Below are 16,543 nucleotides of genomic sequence, written 5' to 3'. Positions count from 1 at the left end.
TGGTCAACCCTCAGAGCCTGGTTCCTCTGGTCTACCCAGTACAGTCAGTAGAGGACTGGTCACCCCTCAGAGCCTGGTTCCACTCTACCCAGTACAGTCAGTAGAGGACTGGTCACCCCTCAGAGCCTGGTTCCTCTGGTCTACCCAGTACAGCAAGTAGAGGACTGGTCACCCCTCAGAGCCTGGTTCCACTGGTCTACCCAGTACAGCCAGTAGAGGACTGGTCACCCCTCAGAACCTGGTTCCTCTGGTCTACCCAGTACAGCCAGTAGAGGACTGGTCACCCCTCAGAGCCTGGTTCCACTCTACCCAGTACAGTCAGTAGAGGACTGGTCACCCCTCAGAGCCTGGTTCCTCTGGTCTACCCAGTACAGTCAGTAGAGGACTGGTGACCCCTCAGAGCCTGGTTCCACTCTACCCAGTACAGTCAGTAGAGGACTGGTCACCCCTCAGAGCCTGGTTCCTCTGGTCTACACAGTACAGCCAGTAGAGGACTGGTCACCCCTCAGAGCCTGGTTCCTCTGGTCTACCCAGTACAGCCAGTAGAGGACTGGTCACCCCTCAGAGCCTGGTTCCTCTGGTCTACCCAGTACAGCCAGTAGAGGACTGGTCACCCCTCAGAGCCTGGTTCCACTCTACCCAGTACAGTCAGTAGAGGACTGGTCACCCCTCAGAGCCTGGTTCCTCTGGTCTACCCAGTACAGTCAGTAGAGGACTGGTCACCCCTCAGAGCCTGGTTCCTCTGGTCTACCCAGTACAGCCAGTAGAGGACTAGTCACCCCTTAGAGCCTGGTTCCTCTCGACCCAGTACAGCCAGTAGAGGACTGGTCACCCCTCAGAGCCTGGTTCCTCTGGTCTACCCAGTACAGCCAGTAGAGGACTGGTCACCCCTCAGAGCCTGGTTGCTCTGGTCTACCCAGTACAGCCAGTAGAGGGCTGGTGACCCCTCAGAGCCTGGTTCCTCTGGTCTACCCAGTACAGCAAGTAGAGGACTGGTCACCCCTCAGAGCCTGGTTCCTCTGGTCTACACAGTACAGCCAGTAGAGGACTGGTCACCCCTCAGAGCCTGGTTCCTCTGGTCTACCCAGTACAGCCAGTAGAGGGCTGGTGACCCCTCAGAGCCTGGTTCCACTCTACCCAGTACAGTCAGTAGAGGACTGGTCACCCCTCAGAGCCTGGTTCCTCTCTACCCAGTACAGCCAGTAGAGGACTGGTCACCCCTCAGAGCCTGGTTCCTCTGGTCTACCCAGTACAGCCAGTAGAGGACTGGTCACCCCTCAGAGCCTGGTTCCACTCTGCCCAGTACAGCCAGTAGAGGACTGGTTACCCCTCAGAGCCTGGTTCCACTCTGCCCAGTACAGCCAGTAAAGGACTGGTTACCCCTCAGAGCCTGGTTCCTCTGGTCTACCCAGTACAGTCAGTAGAGGACTGGTCACCCCTCAGAGCCTGGTTCCTCTGGTCTACCCAGTACAGCCAGTAGAGGACTGGTCACCCCTCAGAGCCTGGTTCCTCTCTACCCAGTCCGGCCAGTAGAGGACTGGTCACCCCTCAGAGCCTGGTTCCTCTGGTCTACCCAGTAAAGCCAGTAGAGGACTGTTCACCCCTCAGAGCCTGGTTCCTCTGGTCTACCCAGTACAGTCAGTAGAGGAATGGTCACCCCTCAGAGCCTGGTTCCTCTGGTCTACCCAGTACAGTCAGTAGAGGACTGGTCACCCCTCAGAGCCTGGTTCCTCTCTACCCAGTACAGCCAGTAGAGGACTGGTGACCCCTCAGAGCCTGGTTCCTCTGGTCTACCCAGTACAGCAAGTAGAGGACTGGTCACCCCTCAGAGCATGGTTCCTCTCTACCCAGTACAGCCAGTAGAGGACAGAGGTAGAGAGGTTCTTACCCAGGTGATAGACTAGATAAGGTTTATATTCCAGTGATATGTAACCAGAGGTAGAGAGGTTCTTACCCAGGTGATAGACTAGATAAGGTTTATATTCCAGTGATATGTAACCAGAGGTAGAGAGGTTCTTACCCAGGTGATAGACTAGATAAGGTTTATATTCCAGTGATATGTGACCAGAGGTAGAGAGGTTCTTACCCAGGTGATAGACTAGATAAGGTTTATATTCCAGTGATATGTAACCAGAGGTAGAGAGGTTCTTACCCAGGTGATAGACTAGATAAGGTTTATATTCCAGTGATATGTAACCAGAGGTAGAGAGGTTCTTACCCAGGTGATAGACTAGATAAGGTTTATATTCCAGTGATGTGTAACCAGAGGTAGAGAGGTTCTTACCCAGGTCGTTGACAACGTCAGGTTCCAGATCCAGTAGAATCCTGTAAAAGTCTGATTTCACCTGGTTCCCTCCTGAGTCCCCTCTTGAGTTGAGAGCCTGGTACAACCGTCTCATCTGGTCCTGTCTTGTCCTGGCAGCATGGATCTCAGAGTACCTCTCAGAACGGATCAAGTAAAATGCCATGGGAATCACCATGGTAACATTCTGACTGAGGTGAACACTGTTAATGTCCACAAACTGGGCATCACCTAGACAGGAAAGAAAACAGATGTAGAGTTATATACTGTAGAACAAGAGGACATTACTAGTCAGGTTAGATGTAGAGGACATTACTAGTCAGGTTAGATGTAGAGGACATTACTAGTCAGGTTAGATGTAGAGGACATTACTAGTCAGGTTAGATGTAGAGTTATACACTGTAGAACAAGAGGACATTACTAGTCAGGTTAGATGTAGAGGACATTACTAGTCAGGTTAGATGTAGAGGACATTACTAGTCAGGTTAGATGTAGAGGACATTACTAGTCAGGTTAGAAAAGAGATGACTAAAAAGACTACTTACGCTTCACTTCCCTTATCAATTTCAAGTCATTCACTGTAGACAGGAAACACATGAATATTCAGTCTGTGATTAACAGTCGACCCATCAGTATTATAGTAATAAACCATGAGGTCTGTGATTAACAGTTGACCCATCAGTATTATAGTAATAAACCATGAGGTCTGTGATTAACAGTTGACCCATCAGTATTATAGTAATAAACCATGAGGTCTGTGATAAACAGTTGACCCATCAGTATTATAGTAATAAACCATGAGGTCTGTGATTAACAGTTGACCCATCAGTATTCTAGTAATAAACCATGAGGTCTGTGATTAACAGTTGACCCATCAGTATTATAGTAATAAACCATGAGGTCTGTGATAAACAGTTGACCCATCAGTATTCTAGTAATAAACCATGAGGTCTGTGATTAACAGTTGACCCATCAGTATTATAGTAATAAACCATGAGGTCTGTGATTAACAGTTGACCCATCAGTATTATAGTAATAAACCAAGAGGTCTGTGATTAACAGTTGACCCATCAGTATTATAGTAATAAACCATGAGGTCTGTGATTAACAGTTGACCCATCAGTATTATAGTAATAAACCATGAGGTCTGTGATTAACAGTTGACCCATCAGTATTATAGTAATAAACCACGAGGTCTGTGATTAACAGTTGACCCATCAGTATTATAGTAATAAACCATGAGGTCTGTGATTAACAGTTGACCCATCAGTATTCTAGTAATAAACCATGAGGTCTGTGATTAACAGTTGACCCATCAGTATTATAGTAATAAACCACGAGGTCTGTGATTAACAGTTGACCCATCAGTATTATAGTAATAAACCATGAGGTCTGTGATTAACAGTTGACCCATCAGTATTATAGTAATAAACCACGAGGTCTGTGATTAACAGTTGACCCATCAGTATTATAGTAATAAACCATGAGGTCTGTGATTAACAGTTGACCCATCAGTATTATAGTAATAATCATAATCTCTATATGTGAAACTAACAAGACAACAACTTACCTTGTTCTTCCAGTAGTTCTCTACGCTCTGTAGACAAAAGAAAACAAGTGTATAAAAGAATTACAAAAATAATCATTAAAAAGCCTGGAAAACAGTCTTTAAAAACACAAATTAATAGTCTGAAGGTAACCTGGTATAAATGAATAGAGTCTAATGGACAGTATATGGGTCATTCCTAGTTATATCCTGATCTAATACAGGACTGGTCTGAAGGTAACCTGGTATAAATGAATAGAGTCTAATGGACAGTATATGGGTCATTCCTAGTTATATCCTCATCTAATACAGGACTGGTCTGAAGGTAACCTGGTATAAATGAATAGAGTCTAATGGACAGTATATGGGTCATTCCTAGACATATCCTGATCTAATACAGGACTGGTCTGAAGGTAACCTGGTATAAATGAATAGAGTCTAATGGACAGTATATGGGTAATTCCTAGTTATATCCTGATCTAATACAGGACTGGTCTGAAGGTAACCTGGTATAAATGAATAGAGTCTAATGGACAGTATATGGGTCAATCCTTAGTTATATTCTGATCTAATACAGGACTGGTCTGAAGGTAACCTGGTATAAATGAATAGAACCAGTCAGACGTCAAGGACCAGTCAGACGTCAAGGACCAGTCAGACGTCAAGGACCAGTCAGACGTCAAGGACCAGTCAGACGTCAAGGACCAGTCAGAGGTTAAAGGTTAAACTCACCTTCAGTATGTTTTCTCCACTTGTAGACACCAGCTGAAGCTGCAAGAACGACAACAGCTGCTGCTATTAGTAGACCAATAATCAACCCTACGTGTGATTTAGGAAACACGTCATCTGAAACAGAGAAGCCATGTCAAACCATTACAACAACACCTACATATATACTGTACAGGAAGTAAAGCATCATTTATACATACTACTGAACAGACCAATAAGGTCATCCCCCTAGGAAACCGTCCTCCACTAACTAGTCTAACTAACTAGAGGTCTCAGGTATTTGGGTTGACCAATGAAGACCTCACCTGAGACATGAATCTCTGTCTCCTTCAGGTGGTTGATCTCCGGCTGTTGAACTCTACAGGTGAACCTGTTGGTGTCAGTCTGGTCCACGGTGACATGTCGTCTCAGAGCGTAGAGGCCCTCTGAGTCCCTGTGTCTCTCTGGAGGTCCATCAGCAGGTAGGATAGTTCCAGAACTGTCCAGCCACTCCATCTCAGGTTCAGGAAACCAGCCTCCAGACTCACACTTCAGGACCACCCCCCAGCCTTTAGTTCCAACAACAGAGATCACTGGCTGAGATACAGCACCTACAGATACAAGATAAAACAGAGATCAATGGCTGAGATACAGATACAAGATAAAACAGAGATCACTGGCCGAGATACAGCACCTACACAGATACAAGATACTAAAAGAGTATTAACAGAAAGATGAACAGAACCCTGCAGCACACCAGTATTAACAGAACCCTGCAGCACTCCAGTATTAACAGAACCCTGCAGCACTCCAGTATTAACAGAACCCAGCAGCACTCCAGTATTAACAGAACCCTGCAGCACTCCAGTATTAACAGAACTCTGCAGCACCCCAATATTAACAGAACCCTGTAGCACTCCAGTATTAACAGAACCCTGCAGCACTCCAGTATTAACAGAACCCTGCAGCACTCCAGTATTAACAGAACTCTGCAGCACTCCAGTATTAACAGAACCCTGCAGCACTCCAGTATTAACAGAACCCTGCAGCACTCCAGTATTAACAGAACCCTGCAGCACTCCAGTATTAACAGAACCCTGCAGCACTCCAGTATTAACAGAACCCTGCAGCACCCCAATATTAACAGAACCCTGTAGCACTCCAGTATTAACAGAACCCTGCAGCACTCCAGTATTAACAGAACCCTGCAGCACTCCAGTATTAACAGAACCCTGCAGCACTCCAATATTAACAGAACCCTGCAGCACTCCAGTATTAACAGAACCCTGCAGCACCCCAATATTAACAGAACCCTGTAGCACTCCAGTATTAACAGAACCCTGCAGCACTCCAGTATTAACAGAACCCTGCAGCACTCCAGTATTAACAGAACTCTGCAGCACTCCAGTATTAACAGAACCCTGCAGCACTCCAATATTAACAGAACCCTGCAGCACTCCAGTATTAACAGAACCCTGCAGCACCCCAATATTAACAGAACCCTGCAGCACTCCAGTATTAACAGAACCCTGCAGCACTCCAGTATTAACAGAACCCTGCAGCACTCCAGTATTAACAGAACCCTGCAGCACCCCAATATTAACAGAACCCTGCAGCACTCCAGTATTAACAGAACCCTGCAGCACTCCAGTATTAACAGAACCCTGCAGCACTCCAGTATTAACAGAACCCTGCAGCACTCCAGTATTAACAGAACCCTGCAGCACTCCAGTATTAACAGAACTCTGCAGCACTCCAGTATTAACAGAACCCTGCAGCACTCCAATATTAACAGAACCCTGCAGCACTCCAGTATTAACAGAACCCTGCAGCACCCCAATATTAACAGAACCGTGCAGCACTCCAGTATTAACAGAACCCTGCAGCACTCCAGTATTAACAGAACCCTGCAGCACTCCAGTATTAACAGAACCCTGCAGCACTCCAATATTAACAGAACCCTGCAGCACTCCAGTATTAACAGAACCCTGCAGCACCCCAATATTAACAGAACCGTGCAGCACTCCAGTATTAACAGAACCCTGCAGCACTCCAGTATTAACAGAACCCTGCAGCACTCCAGTATTAACAGAACCCTGCAGCACTCCAGTATTAACAGAACCCTGCAGCACCCCAGTATTAACAGAAAGATGGTCAGAAGTCATGAACAGAACCCTGCAGCACCCCAGTATTAACAGAACCCTGCAGCACTCCAGTATTAACAGAACCCTGCAGCACTCCAGTATTAACAGAACCCTGCAGCACTCCAGTATTAACAGAACCCTGCAGCACTCCAGTATTAACAGAACCCTGCAGCACTCCAGTATTAACAGAACCCTGCAGCACTCCAGTATTAACAGAACCCTGCAGCACTCCAATATTAACAGAACCCTGCAGCACTCCAATATTAACAGAACCCTGCAGCACTCCAGTATTAACAGAACCCTGCAGCACCCCAATATTAACAGAACCCTGTAGCACTCCAGTATTAACAGAACCCTGCAGCACTCCAGTATTAACAGAACTCTGCAGCACTCCAGTATTAACAGAACACTGCAGCACTCCAGTATTAACAGAACCCTGCAGCACTCCAGTATTAACAGAACCCTGCAGCACTCCAGTATTAACAGAACCCTGCAGCACTCCAATATTAACAGAACCCTGCAGCACTCCAGTATTAACAGAACCCTGCAGCACTCCAGTATTAACAGAACCCTGCAGCACTCCAGTATTAACAGAACCCTGCAGCACTCCAGTATTAACAGAACCCTGCAGCACTCCAGTATTAACAGAAAGATGGTCAGAAGTCATGAACAGAACCCTGCAGCACCCCAGTATTAACAGAACTCTGCAGCACTCCAGTATTAACAGAACCCTGCAGCACCCCAGTATTAACAGAACCCTGCAGCACTCCAGTATTAACAGAAAGATGGTCAGAAGTCATGAACAGAACCCTGCAGCACTCCAGTATTAACAGAACCCTGCAGCACTACAGTATTAACAGAAAGATGGTCAGAAGTCATGAACAGAACCCTGCAGCACCCCAGTATTAACATAACCCTGCAGCACTCCAGTATTAACAGAACCCTGCAGCACTCCAGTATTAACAGAACCCTGCAGCACCCCAGTATTAACAGAACCCTGCAGCACTCCAATATTAACAGAACCCTGCAGCACCCCAGTATTAACAGAACTCTGCAGCACTCCAGTAGTAACAGAACCCTGCAGCACCCCAGTATTAACAGAACCCTGCAGCACTACAGTATTAACAGAACCCTGCAGCACTCCAGTATTAACAGAACCCTGCAGCACTCCAGTATTAACAGAACCCTGCAGCACTACAGTATTAACAGAACCCTGCAGCACTCCAGTATTAACAGAACCCTGCAGCACTCCAGTATTAACAGAACCCTGCAGCACCCCAGTATTAACAGAACCCTGCAGCACTCCAGTATTAACAGAACCCTGCAGCACTCCAGTATTAACAGAACCCTGCAGCACTCCAGTATTAACAGAACCCTGCAGCACTACAGTATTAACAGAACCCTGCAGCACTCCAGTATTAACAGAACCCTGCAGCACTACAGTATTAACAGAAAGATGGTCAGAAGTCATGCCATGAACCTGAACATTAAAAAAAAAATTAAATATATTAAAGAGATTATTAAACCAGCAACAACTTTACTTTAAAGACCTGTTTGACTCTGCATCAATTATTCCATGTGTCAAAAGACTTGGACAACCGTAGGAATATTGGGACACAGCAGTGAGTCAACAGTTGGTAGTAGGTATATTGGGACACAGCAGTGAGTCAACAGTTGGTAGTAGGTATATTGGGACACAGCAGTGAGTCAACAGTAGGAATATTGGGACACAGACAATGAGTCAACAGTAGGAATATTGGGACACAGACAGTGAGTCAACAGTAGGAATATTGGGACACAGCAGTGAGTCAACAGTAGGTAGCAGGAATATTGTGACACAACCAGTGAGTCAACAGTAGGTAGTAGGAATATTAGGATACAGCCAGTGAGTCAACAGTAGGTAGTAGGAATATTGGGACACAGAAGTGAGTCAACAGTAGGTAGTAGGTATATTGGGACACAGCAGTGAGTCAACAGTAGGTAGTAGGAATATTGGGACACAGCAGTGAGTCAACAGTAGGTAGTAGGTATATTGGGACACAGACAGTGAGTCAACAGTAGGTAGTAGGAATATTGGGACACAGACAGTGTGACAGTGTGGGAGGTTTGGATGTGTGAGGAGTGTGTTGTGAAGGCTGTGTGCTGAGCAGCTGAATACATGATGAGGGAGGAAGACCAGCTGAATACATGATGAGGGAGGAAGACCAGCTGAATACATGATCTATAACAGAGGAAGGAATGATGAGGGAGGAAGACCAGCTGAATACATGATGAGGGAGGAAGACCAGCTGAATACATGATGAGGGAGGAAGACCAGCTGAATACATGATCTATAACAGAGGAAGGAATGATGAGGGAGGAAGACCAGCTGAATACATGATCTATAACAGAGGAAGGAATGATGAGGGAGGAAGACCAGCTGAATACATGATCTATAACAGAGGAAGGAATGATGAGGGAGGAAGAGATGTTGATATTTTAGCAGCCAATCATTTAGCCAGATTTACCAATACAACCTCTGATCACATCTCCAGTATTCATGACTCACCAACAAAGAGTTGTACGGTGGTTTCCTTCACCTGGCTGGTCAGTGTTGGAATGAAGCACCTGTAGCTTCCAGCATCAGAGAGAGTAACTCTGGTCAGCTTTAAGGAGACGTTGCCGTTCTTCAGTTCTTCATGAAACATTGATGTCCTTCCCCTGTAGGATGGAAACTGCTCCTCATTGGAGTCTCGACCGTCAAGGTAAAGATGGACGTTTCTTTTTTTCAGGTACAATCCTGTCCACTCCACTGCCATATCCTCAGCACTGACACTGGGTTTCAGGGAACATGGCAGAATGATGTCATCACCAGCTAAGGCAACGACTGGGTCAGCCGGTCCAACAACCTGAACCTCAGACGACCCTGGAGAAAAACAAAGGACACACAGTTAAAGATCCATCATACCTACAGAGGGGTGTTCATGTTTTGGTTCCCTTCCCCAGATCTGTGCCTCGACATAATCCTGTCTTGGAGCTCTACGGACAATTCCTTCGACCTCATGTCTTGGGTTTTGCTCTGACATGCACTGTTAACTGTGGGACCTTATATAGACAGGTGTGTACCTTTCCAAATCATGTCCAATTAATTGAATTTACCACAGGTGGACTCCAATCAAGTTGTAGAAACATCTCAAGGATGATCAATGGAAACAGGATGCACCTGAGATCAATTTTGAGTCTCATAGCAAATGGTCTAATTACTTATGTAAATAAGGCATTTCAGGAAGAAAAAACATCTAATTACTTGCTACATTCTCTAAACCTAATTTCTCTTTGTCATCAAGGCAAAGGGTGGCTACTTTGAAGAATCTCAAATATAAAATATATTTTGATTTGTTTAACACTTTTTTGGTTACTACATGATTACATATGTGTTATTTCATAGTTTTGATGTCTTCACTATTATTCTATAATGTAGAAAATTGTAAAAAAATACATTTTTTTTTAAATCCCAAAGCAGACTAGGGGGAAAATATGTCACTTGAGCACTTCACCCTGCTGTTGTAATAAAACATTTTGATAACTCGACTCTCTCGACAAACAGAACATGTTTTAAAAGTCTCTTCCCGTTCATCAAATGGCCAGTTTGGATAGAAAACGTAAATAAAACACTGTACTAACATTTTAAAATTGACACAATGAAGTCGGGGACTCATTTCCATTGTGGTGCCATTTTTTTCTACATAAATAAATAAATATACAATTACATAGGCCTAGTGTAAATACAGACTCATTACAGAGACATTAAAAGGTTCTACTGTTCACACATAAATTTCTAAAGTGGTTATGGTTGGCTTTGGCTGTGGTAGTTTGTTCCAGTCAACAGCACCGGTATATACAATGGGTTCTTACCAGATATAATACTATATTTAAAACAGTGAATATTAGAGTCTCTGGTTCTGGTATTATGCTGGTGGACATCTCTAACAATGGGTTCTTACCAGATATAATACTCTATTTAAAACAGTGAATATTAGAGTCTCTGGTTCTGGTATTATGCTGGTGGACATCTCTAACAATGGGTTCTTACCAGATATAATACTCTATTTAAAACAGTGAATATTAGAGTCTCTGGTTCTGGTATTATGCTGGTAGACATCTCTAACAATGGGTTCTTACCAGATATAATACTCTATTTAAAACAGTGAATATTAGAGTCTCTGGTTCTGGTATTATGCTGGTAGACATCTCTAACAATGGGTTCTTACCAGATATAATACTCTATTTAAAACAGTGAATATTAAAGTCTCTGGTTCTGGTATTATGCTAGTAGACATCTCTAACAATGGGTTCTTACCAGATATAATACTATATTTAAGATATAATACTCTATTTAAAACAGTGACTATTAGAGTCTCTGGTTCTGGTATTATGCTGGTAGACATCTCTAACAATGGGTTCTTACCAGATATAATACTATATTTAAAACAGTGAATATTAGAGTCTCTGGTTCTGGTATTATGCTGGTAGACATCTCTAACAATGGGTTCTTACCAGGTATAATACTCTATTTAAAACAGTGACTATTAGAGTCTCTGGTTCTGGTATTATGCTGGTAGACATCTCTAACAATGGGTTCTTACCAGATATAATACTATATTTAAAACAGTGAATATTAGAGTCTCTGGTTCTGGTATTATGCTGGTAGACATCTCTAACAATGGGTTCTTACCAGGTATAATACTCTATTTAAAACAGTGACTATTAGAGTCTCTGGTTCTGGTATTATGCTGGTAGACATCTCTAACAATGGGTTCTTACCAGGTATAATACTCTATTTAAAACAGTGACTATTAGAGTCTCTGGTTCTGGTATTATGCTGGTAGACATCTCTAACAATGGGTTCTTACCAGGTATAATACTCTATTTAAAACAGTGACTATTAGAGTCTCTGGTTCTGGTATTATGCTGGTAGACATCTCTAACAATGGGTTCTTACCAGGTATAATACTCTATTTAAAACAGTGACTATTAGAGTCTCTGGTTCTGGTATTATGCTGGTAGACATCTCTAACAATGGGTTCTTACCAGGTATAATACTCTATTTAAAACAGTGACTATTAGAGTCTCTGGTTCTGGTATTATGCTGGTAGACATCTCTAACAATGGGTTCTTACCAGGTATAATACTCTATTTAAAACAGGGACTATTCGAGTCTCTGGTTCTGGTATTATGCTGGTAGACATCTCTAACAATGGGTTCTTACCAGGTATAATACTCTATTTAAAACAGTGACTATTAGAGTCTCTGGTTCTGGTATTATGCTGGTAGACATCTCTAACAATGGGTTCTTACCAGGTATAATACTCTATTTAAAACAGTGACTATTAGAGTCTCTGGTTCTGGTATTATGCTGATAGACAACTCTAACAATGGGTTCTTACCAGGTATAATACTCTATTTAAAACAGTGACTATTAGAGTCTCTGGTTCTGGTATTATGCTGGTAGACATCTCTAACAATGGGTTCTTACCAGGTATAATACTCTATTTAAAACAGTGACTATTAGAGTCTCTGGTTCTGGTATTATGCTGGTAGACATCTCTAACAATGGGTTCTTACCAGATATAATACTATATTTAAAACAGTGAATATTAGAGTCTCTGGTTCTGGTATTATGCTGGTAGACATCTCTAACAATGGGTCCTTACCAGGTATAATACTATATTTAAAACAGTGACTATTAGAGTCTCTGGTTCTGGTATTATGCTGGTAGACATCTCTAACAATGGGTTCTTACCAGGTATAATACTCGATTTAAAACAGTGACTATTAGAGTCTCTGGTTCTGGTATTATGCTGATAGACAACTCTAACAATGGGTTCTTACCAGGTATAATACTCTATTTAAAACAGTGACTATTAGAGTCTCTGGTTCTGGTATTATGCTGGTAGACATCTCTAACAATGGGTTCTTACCAGGTATAATACTCTATTTAAAACAGTGACTATTAGAGTCTCTGGTTCTGGTATTATGCTGGTAGACATCTCTAACAATGGGTTCTTACCAGGTATAATACTCTATTTAAAACAGGGACTATTCAAGTCTCTGGTTCTGGTATTATGCTGGTAGACATCTCTAAAAATGGGTTCTTACCAGGTATAATACTCTATTTAAAACAGTGACTATTAGAGTCTCTGGTTCTGGTATTATGCTGGTAGACATCTCTAACAATGGGTTCTTACCAGGTATAATACTCTATTTAAAACAGTGACTATTAGAGTCTCTGGTTCTGGTATTATGCTGGTAGACATCTCTAACAATGGGTTCTTACCAGGTATAATACTCTATTTAAAACAGTGACTATTAGAGTCTCTGGTTCTGGTATTATGCTGGTAGACATCTCTAACAATGGGTTCTTACCAGGTATAATACTCTATTTAAAACAGTGAATATTAGAGTCTCTGGTTCTGGTATTATGCTGGTGGACATATCTAACAATGGGTTCTTACCAGATATAATACCATATTTAAAACAGTGAATATTAGAGTCTCTGGTTCTGGTATTATGCTGGTAGACATCTCTAACAATGGGTTCTTACCAGATATAATACTCTATTTAAAACAGTGAATATTAGAGTCTCTGGTTCTGGTATTATGCTGGTGGACTTATCTAACAAGTGAAAAATACTTGGATAGGTACTTGGAGGCTGAGTTATATTTCTGTGAACCAGACCAAGATGAATTAATGCTACTATATTTTTCCACAGATAGCCAGCCTATCAGCTTCAAATGCTGGACCTCCAGATGAGGGGGGAGTTTAAGTACCATTGTTACAGACTTGTTTTGGCTGGTCTATATCTTATTCTGTAGCTGTTTGGGGCTGCTGATGAACCGGGGGAGCAGCATTATCAGACACTAGACTAGATGTTTGGGGCTGCTGGCGAACCCTGATGAGACATAATCATAGTAACACTAGACTAGATGTTTGGGGCTGCTGGTGAACCAGGATGTGCAGCATAACCAGACACTAGACTAGATGTTTGGGGCTGCTGGGGGAACCATGATGTGCAGCATAATCAGACACTAGACTAGATGTTTGGGGCTGCTGGGGGGAACCATGATGTTCAGCATAATCAGACACTAGACTATATGTTTGGGGCTGCTGGTGAACCGGGATGTGCAGCATAATCAGACACTAGACTAGATGTTTGGGGCTGCTGGGGGGAACCATGATGTGCAGCATAATCAGACACTAGACTAGATGTTTGGCGCTGCTGGGGAACCGGGATGTGCAGCATAATCAGACACTAGACTAGATGTTTGGGGCTGCTGGGGGGAACCATGATGTGCAGCATAATCAGACACTAGACTAGATGTTTGGGAGTCTGGGCATGGTAGAATATATTCAGGGCATAATGTGCAGACAGGGGTATGGTGGGGTGCGGGTACAGCGGAGATAAGCCCAGGCACTGGGTGATGATAAGAGAGGTTGTATCTCTGGACATGCTGGTTGTAATGGGTGAGGTCACCGCATGTGTGGGAGGTGGGACAAAGGAGGTATCAGAGGTATAATGAGTGGAACTAGGGGCTCCATTGTAAACTAAAACAATGATAACTACCATAAACAACAGTATACAAGGCATATTGACATTAGAGAGACATAAAGCGAGGAATAAAGCAATCACAGGTGTTGATTGGGAGAGCTAGCTAAGACAACAACGGGTAAGACAACAACAGGTAAAACGGCGATGAATGGGCAGAGGGTCGGTTAACTACACACAGGTAAAATGGTGATGAATGGGCAGAGGGTCGGTTAACTACACACAGGTAAAATGGTGATGAATGGGCAGAGGGTCGGTTAACTACACACAGGTAAAATAGTGATGAATGGGCAGAGGGTCGGTTAACTACACACAGGTAAAATGGTGATGAATGTGCAGAGGGTCGGTTAACTACACACAGGGCCTGAGTTCGAGGCCGACAGATGAACATAATAAACAAAGTGGAGTACTGTGATAAATGAACAGTCCAGCATCAGCTATGTGGCCAAGTGATCATAGGGTCCAGTGAACAGCATTAGATGAAACAGGGAAGCCGTTAGGTGGTCGTTACTACGCTAGCAAGCAACCGGCCTTGTTAGACGTCGGTAAAGACGCCCCGGCCTGCTAACTTTAGGAACTCCTCCTGCTCCTCCTTGCACAAAGGCGGAGGTAGCGGTCCTGCTGCTGGGTTGTTGCCCTCCTACGGCCTCCTCCACGTCTCCTGATGTACTGGCCTGTCTCCTGGTAGCGCCTCCATGCTCTGGACACTACGCTGACAGACACAGCAAACCTTCTTGCCACAGCTCACATTGATGTGCTATCCTGGATGAGCTGCACTACCTGAGCCACTTGTGTGGGTTGTAGACTCCGTCTCATGCTACCACTAGAGTGAAAGCACCGCCAGCATTCAAAAGTGACCAAAACATCAGCCAGGAAGCATAGGAACTGAGAAGTGGTCTGTAGTCACCACCTGCAGAACCACTCCTTTATTAGGGGTGTCTTGTTAATTGCCTATAATTTCCACCTGTTGTCTATTCCATTTGCACAACAGCATGTGCAATTTATTGTCAATCAGTGTTGCTTCCTAAGTGGACAGTTTGATTTCACAGAAGTGTGATTGACTTGGAGTTACATTGTGTTGTTTAACGATACTTCGATACGACAGTGACTTTTTCGCAGCAGGAGATTTTCCCAAAGTAGGTTAGGATTATTCATTTAAGTTTGGGAATATGGTTAGGGTTAACCAAAATGCTCTCCTAACTTGTTACGAAAATCGTAGCTGTATCGAAGTGGCGCATAAAGTAGAAACTGGCGAACATTGTTAAGCTTAGTTTAGCTAAAGGAAGTGTGGCAATGTTTATGACGAGAAAGAGGAGACGTTTTACCATCTGAGTTGAACAGATCAGTGGCGACCCGTCATTCAGGGCAGGTGGGGCTCTAGCTAAATATATATATATTTTTGTAGTTGCCCGTTTTGCATGTAATTTTGGCATTAATACGTGTCACATATCAGTTGCACACTGCCCTATTTATACACTGCTCAAAAAAATAAAGGGAACACTTAAAGTAAAGTGTTTCTCTGCCATGGACAGCACCACCCTACAGCACCACACCCAAACTGCCCTGTCTGATCAGACGACAAGACATCTACATTTCCTGCACTCGGTTTTGATCCTGCACTTGAATTCTCCCCGTCTCTTTCTTATTAATATTATGTTCAGATAATAAAATAGCCTACAGGCTAAATAATGAAGGAATAATGTTGTGTCCTACCTGTCGTTATCAATGCAACACTGATGAACAGAATCCCAAAACACCAGACCGCCGAGGTCGGAAAGGTCTTCATTTCACGAACAAAACAAGTCTGACTCCAAGGTAAAGCTGTTTGTAACTGATGAATAAAACTATTAGGAGTTTAGAAAAATAAACCAAAACAGTTGAAAGACTAATTTGTCAACGAACAGAATGTTACACGAAGTCTGTTCCAGAAATAACGGAGGAAAAGGGAGGTGGAGTTTCACACTTTACTTTCACTTTCACCTACAGTACTTCTAGTTGCATATCATCTCGCGATATCTAGCTCCATCTAGTGTTCTGATATGGAAATTAACTTCATGTCATCTCGCGATATCTAGATCGTGAATAGTGAAATAAATGCGACAACAAGTAGGCTGTAGTAAATATTCCAACTAGAAACAACTTACGATGTGAAATGACCCAAGAACATTGATCATATAAAATGAATGTGACTTTCACTGTCAGTTGTTGACTAGCTAGACAGGTGTGAGCAGTATGGCAGAAATTACACTAATTTAATC

General features: G+C 43.3%; 1 protein-coding gene across 1 annotated transcript in view; it reads right to left on the bottom strand.

Annotated features, from left to right (window-relative positions):
* LOC149980702 (uncharacterized) overlaps nt 1-16,269 on the bottom strand; it is a 90,134-nt gene extending 73,865 nt beyond the window's left edge. Inside the window, exons 1-7 of the mRNA XM_090183253.1 lie at nt 15,999-16,269; nt 9,249-9,605; nt 4,883-5,167; nt 4,581-4,694; nt 3,873-3,899; nt 2,848-2,880; nt 2,285-2,533 (exon numbers count right to left, since the gene is read on the bottom strand). Coding sequence (XP_090039379.1) covers nt 2,285-2,533; nt 2,848-2,880; nt 3,873-3,899; nt 4,581-4,694; nt 4,883-5,167; nt 9,249-9,605; nt 15,999-16,071 — 1,138 coding nt within the window. The 5' untranslated portion in view covers nt 16,072-16,269. The remainder of the gene's footprint in view (nt 1-2,284; nt 2,534-2,847; nt 2,881-3,872; nt 3,900-4,580; nt 4,695-4,882; nt 5,168-9,248; nt 9,606-15,998) is intronic.
* Between the last annotated feature and the right edge of the window lie 274 nt (nt 16,270-16,543).

This window comes from Oncorhynchus mykiss, chromosome 9 (assembly GCF_057628025.1).
Source record: "Oncorhynchus mykiss isolate SJ-2025 chromosome 9, ASM5762802v1, whole genome shotgun sequence".
NCBI lineage: Eukaryota > Metazoa > Chordata > Actinopteri > Salmoniformes > Salmonidae > Oncorhynchus > Oncorhynchus mykiss.
Note: the sequence above shows the minus strand (reverse complement) of the source record. Positions and strands in the feature narration are given on the sequence as shown.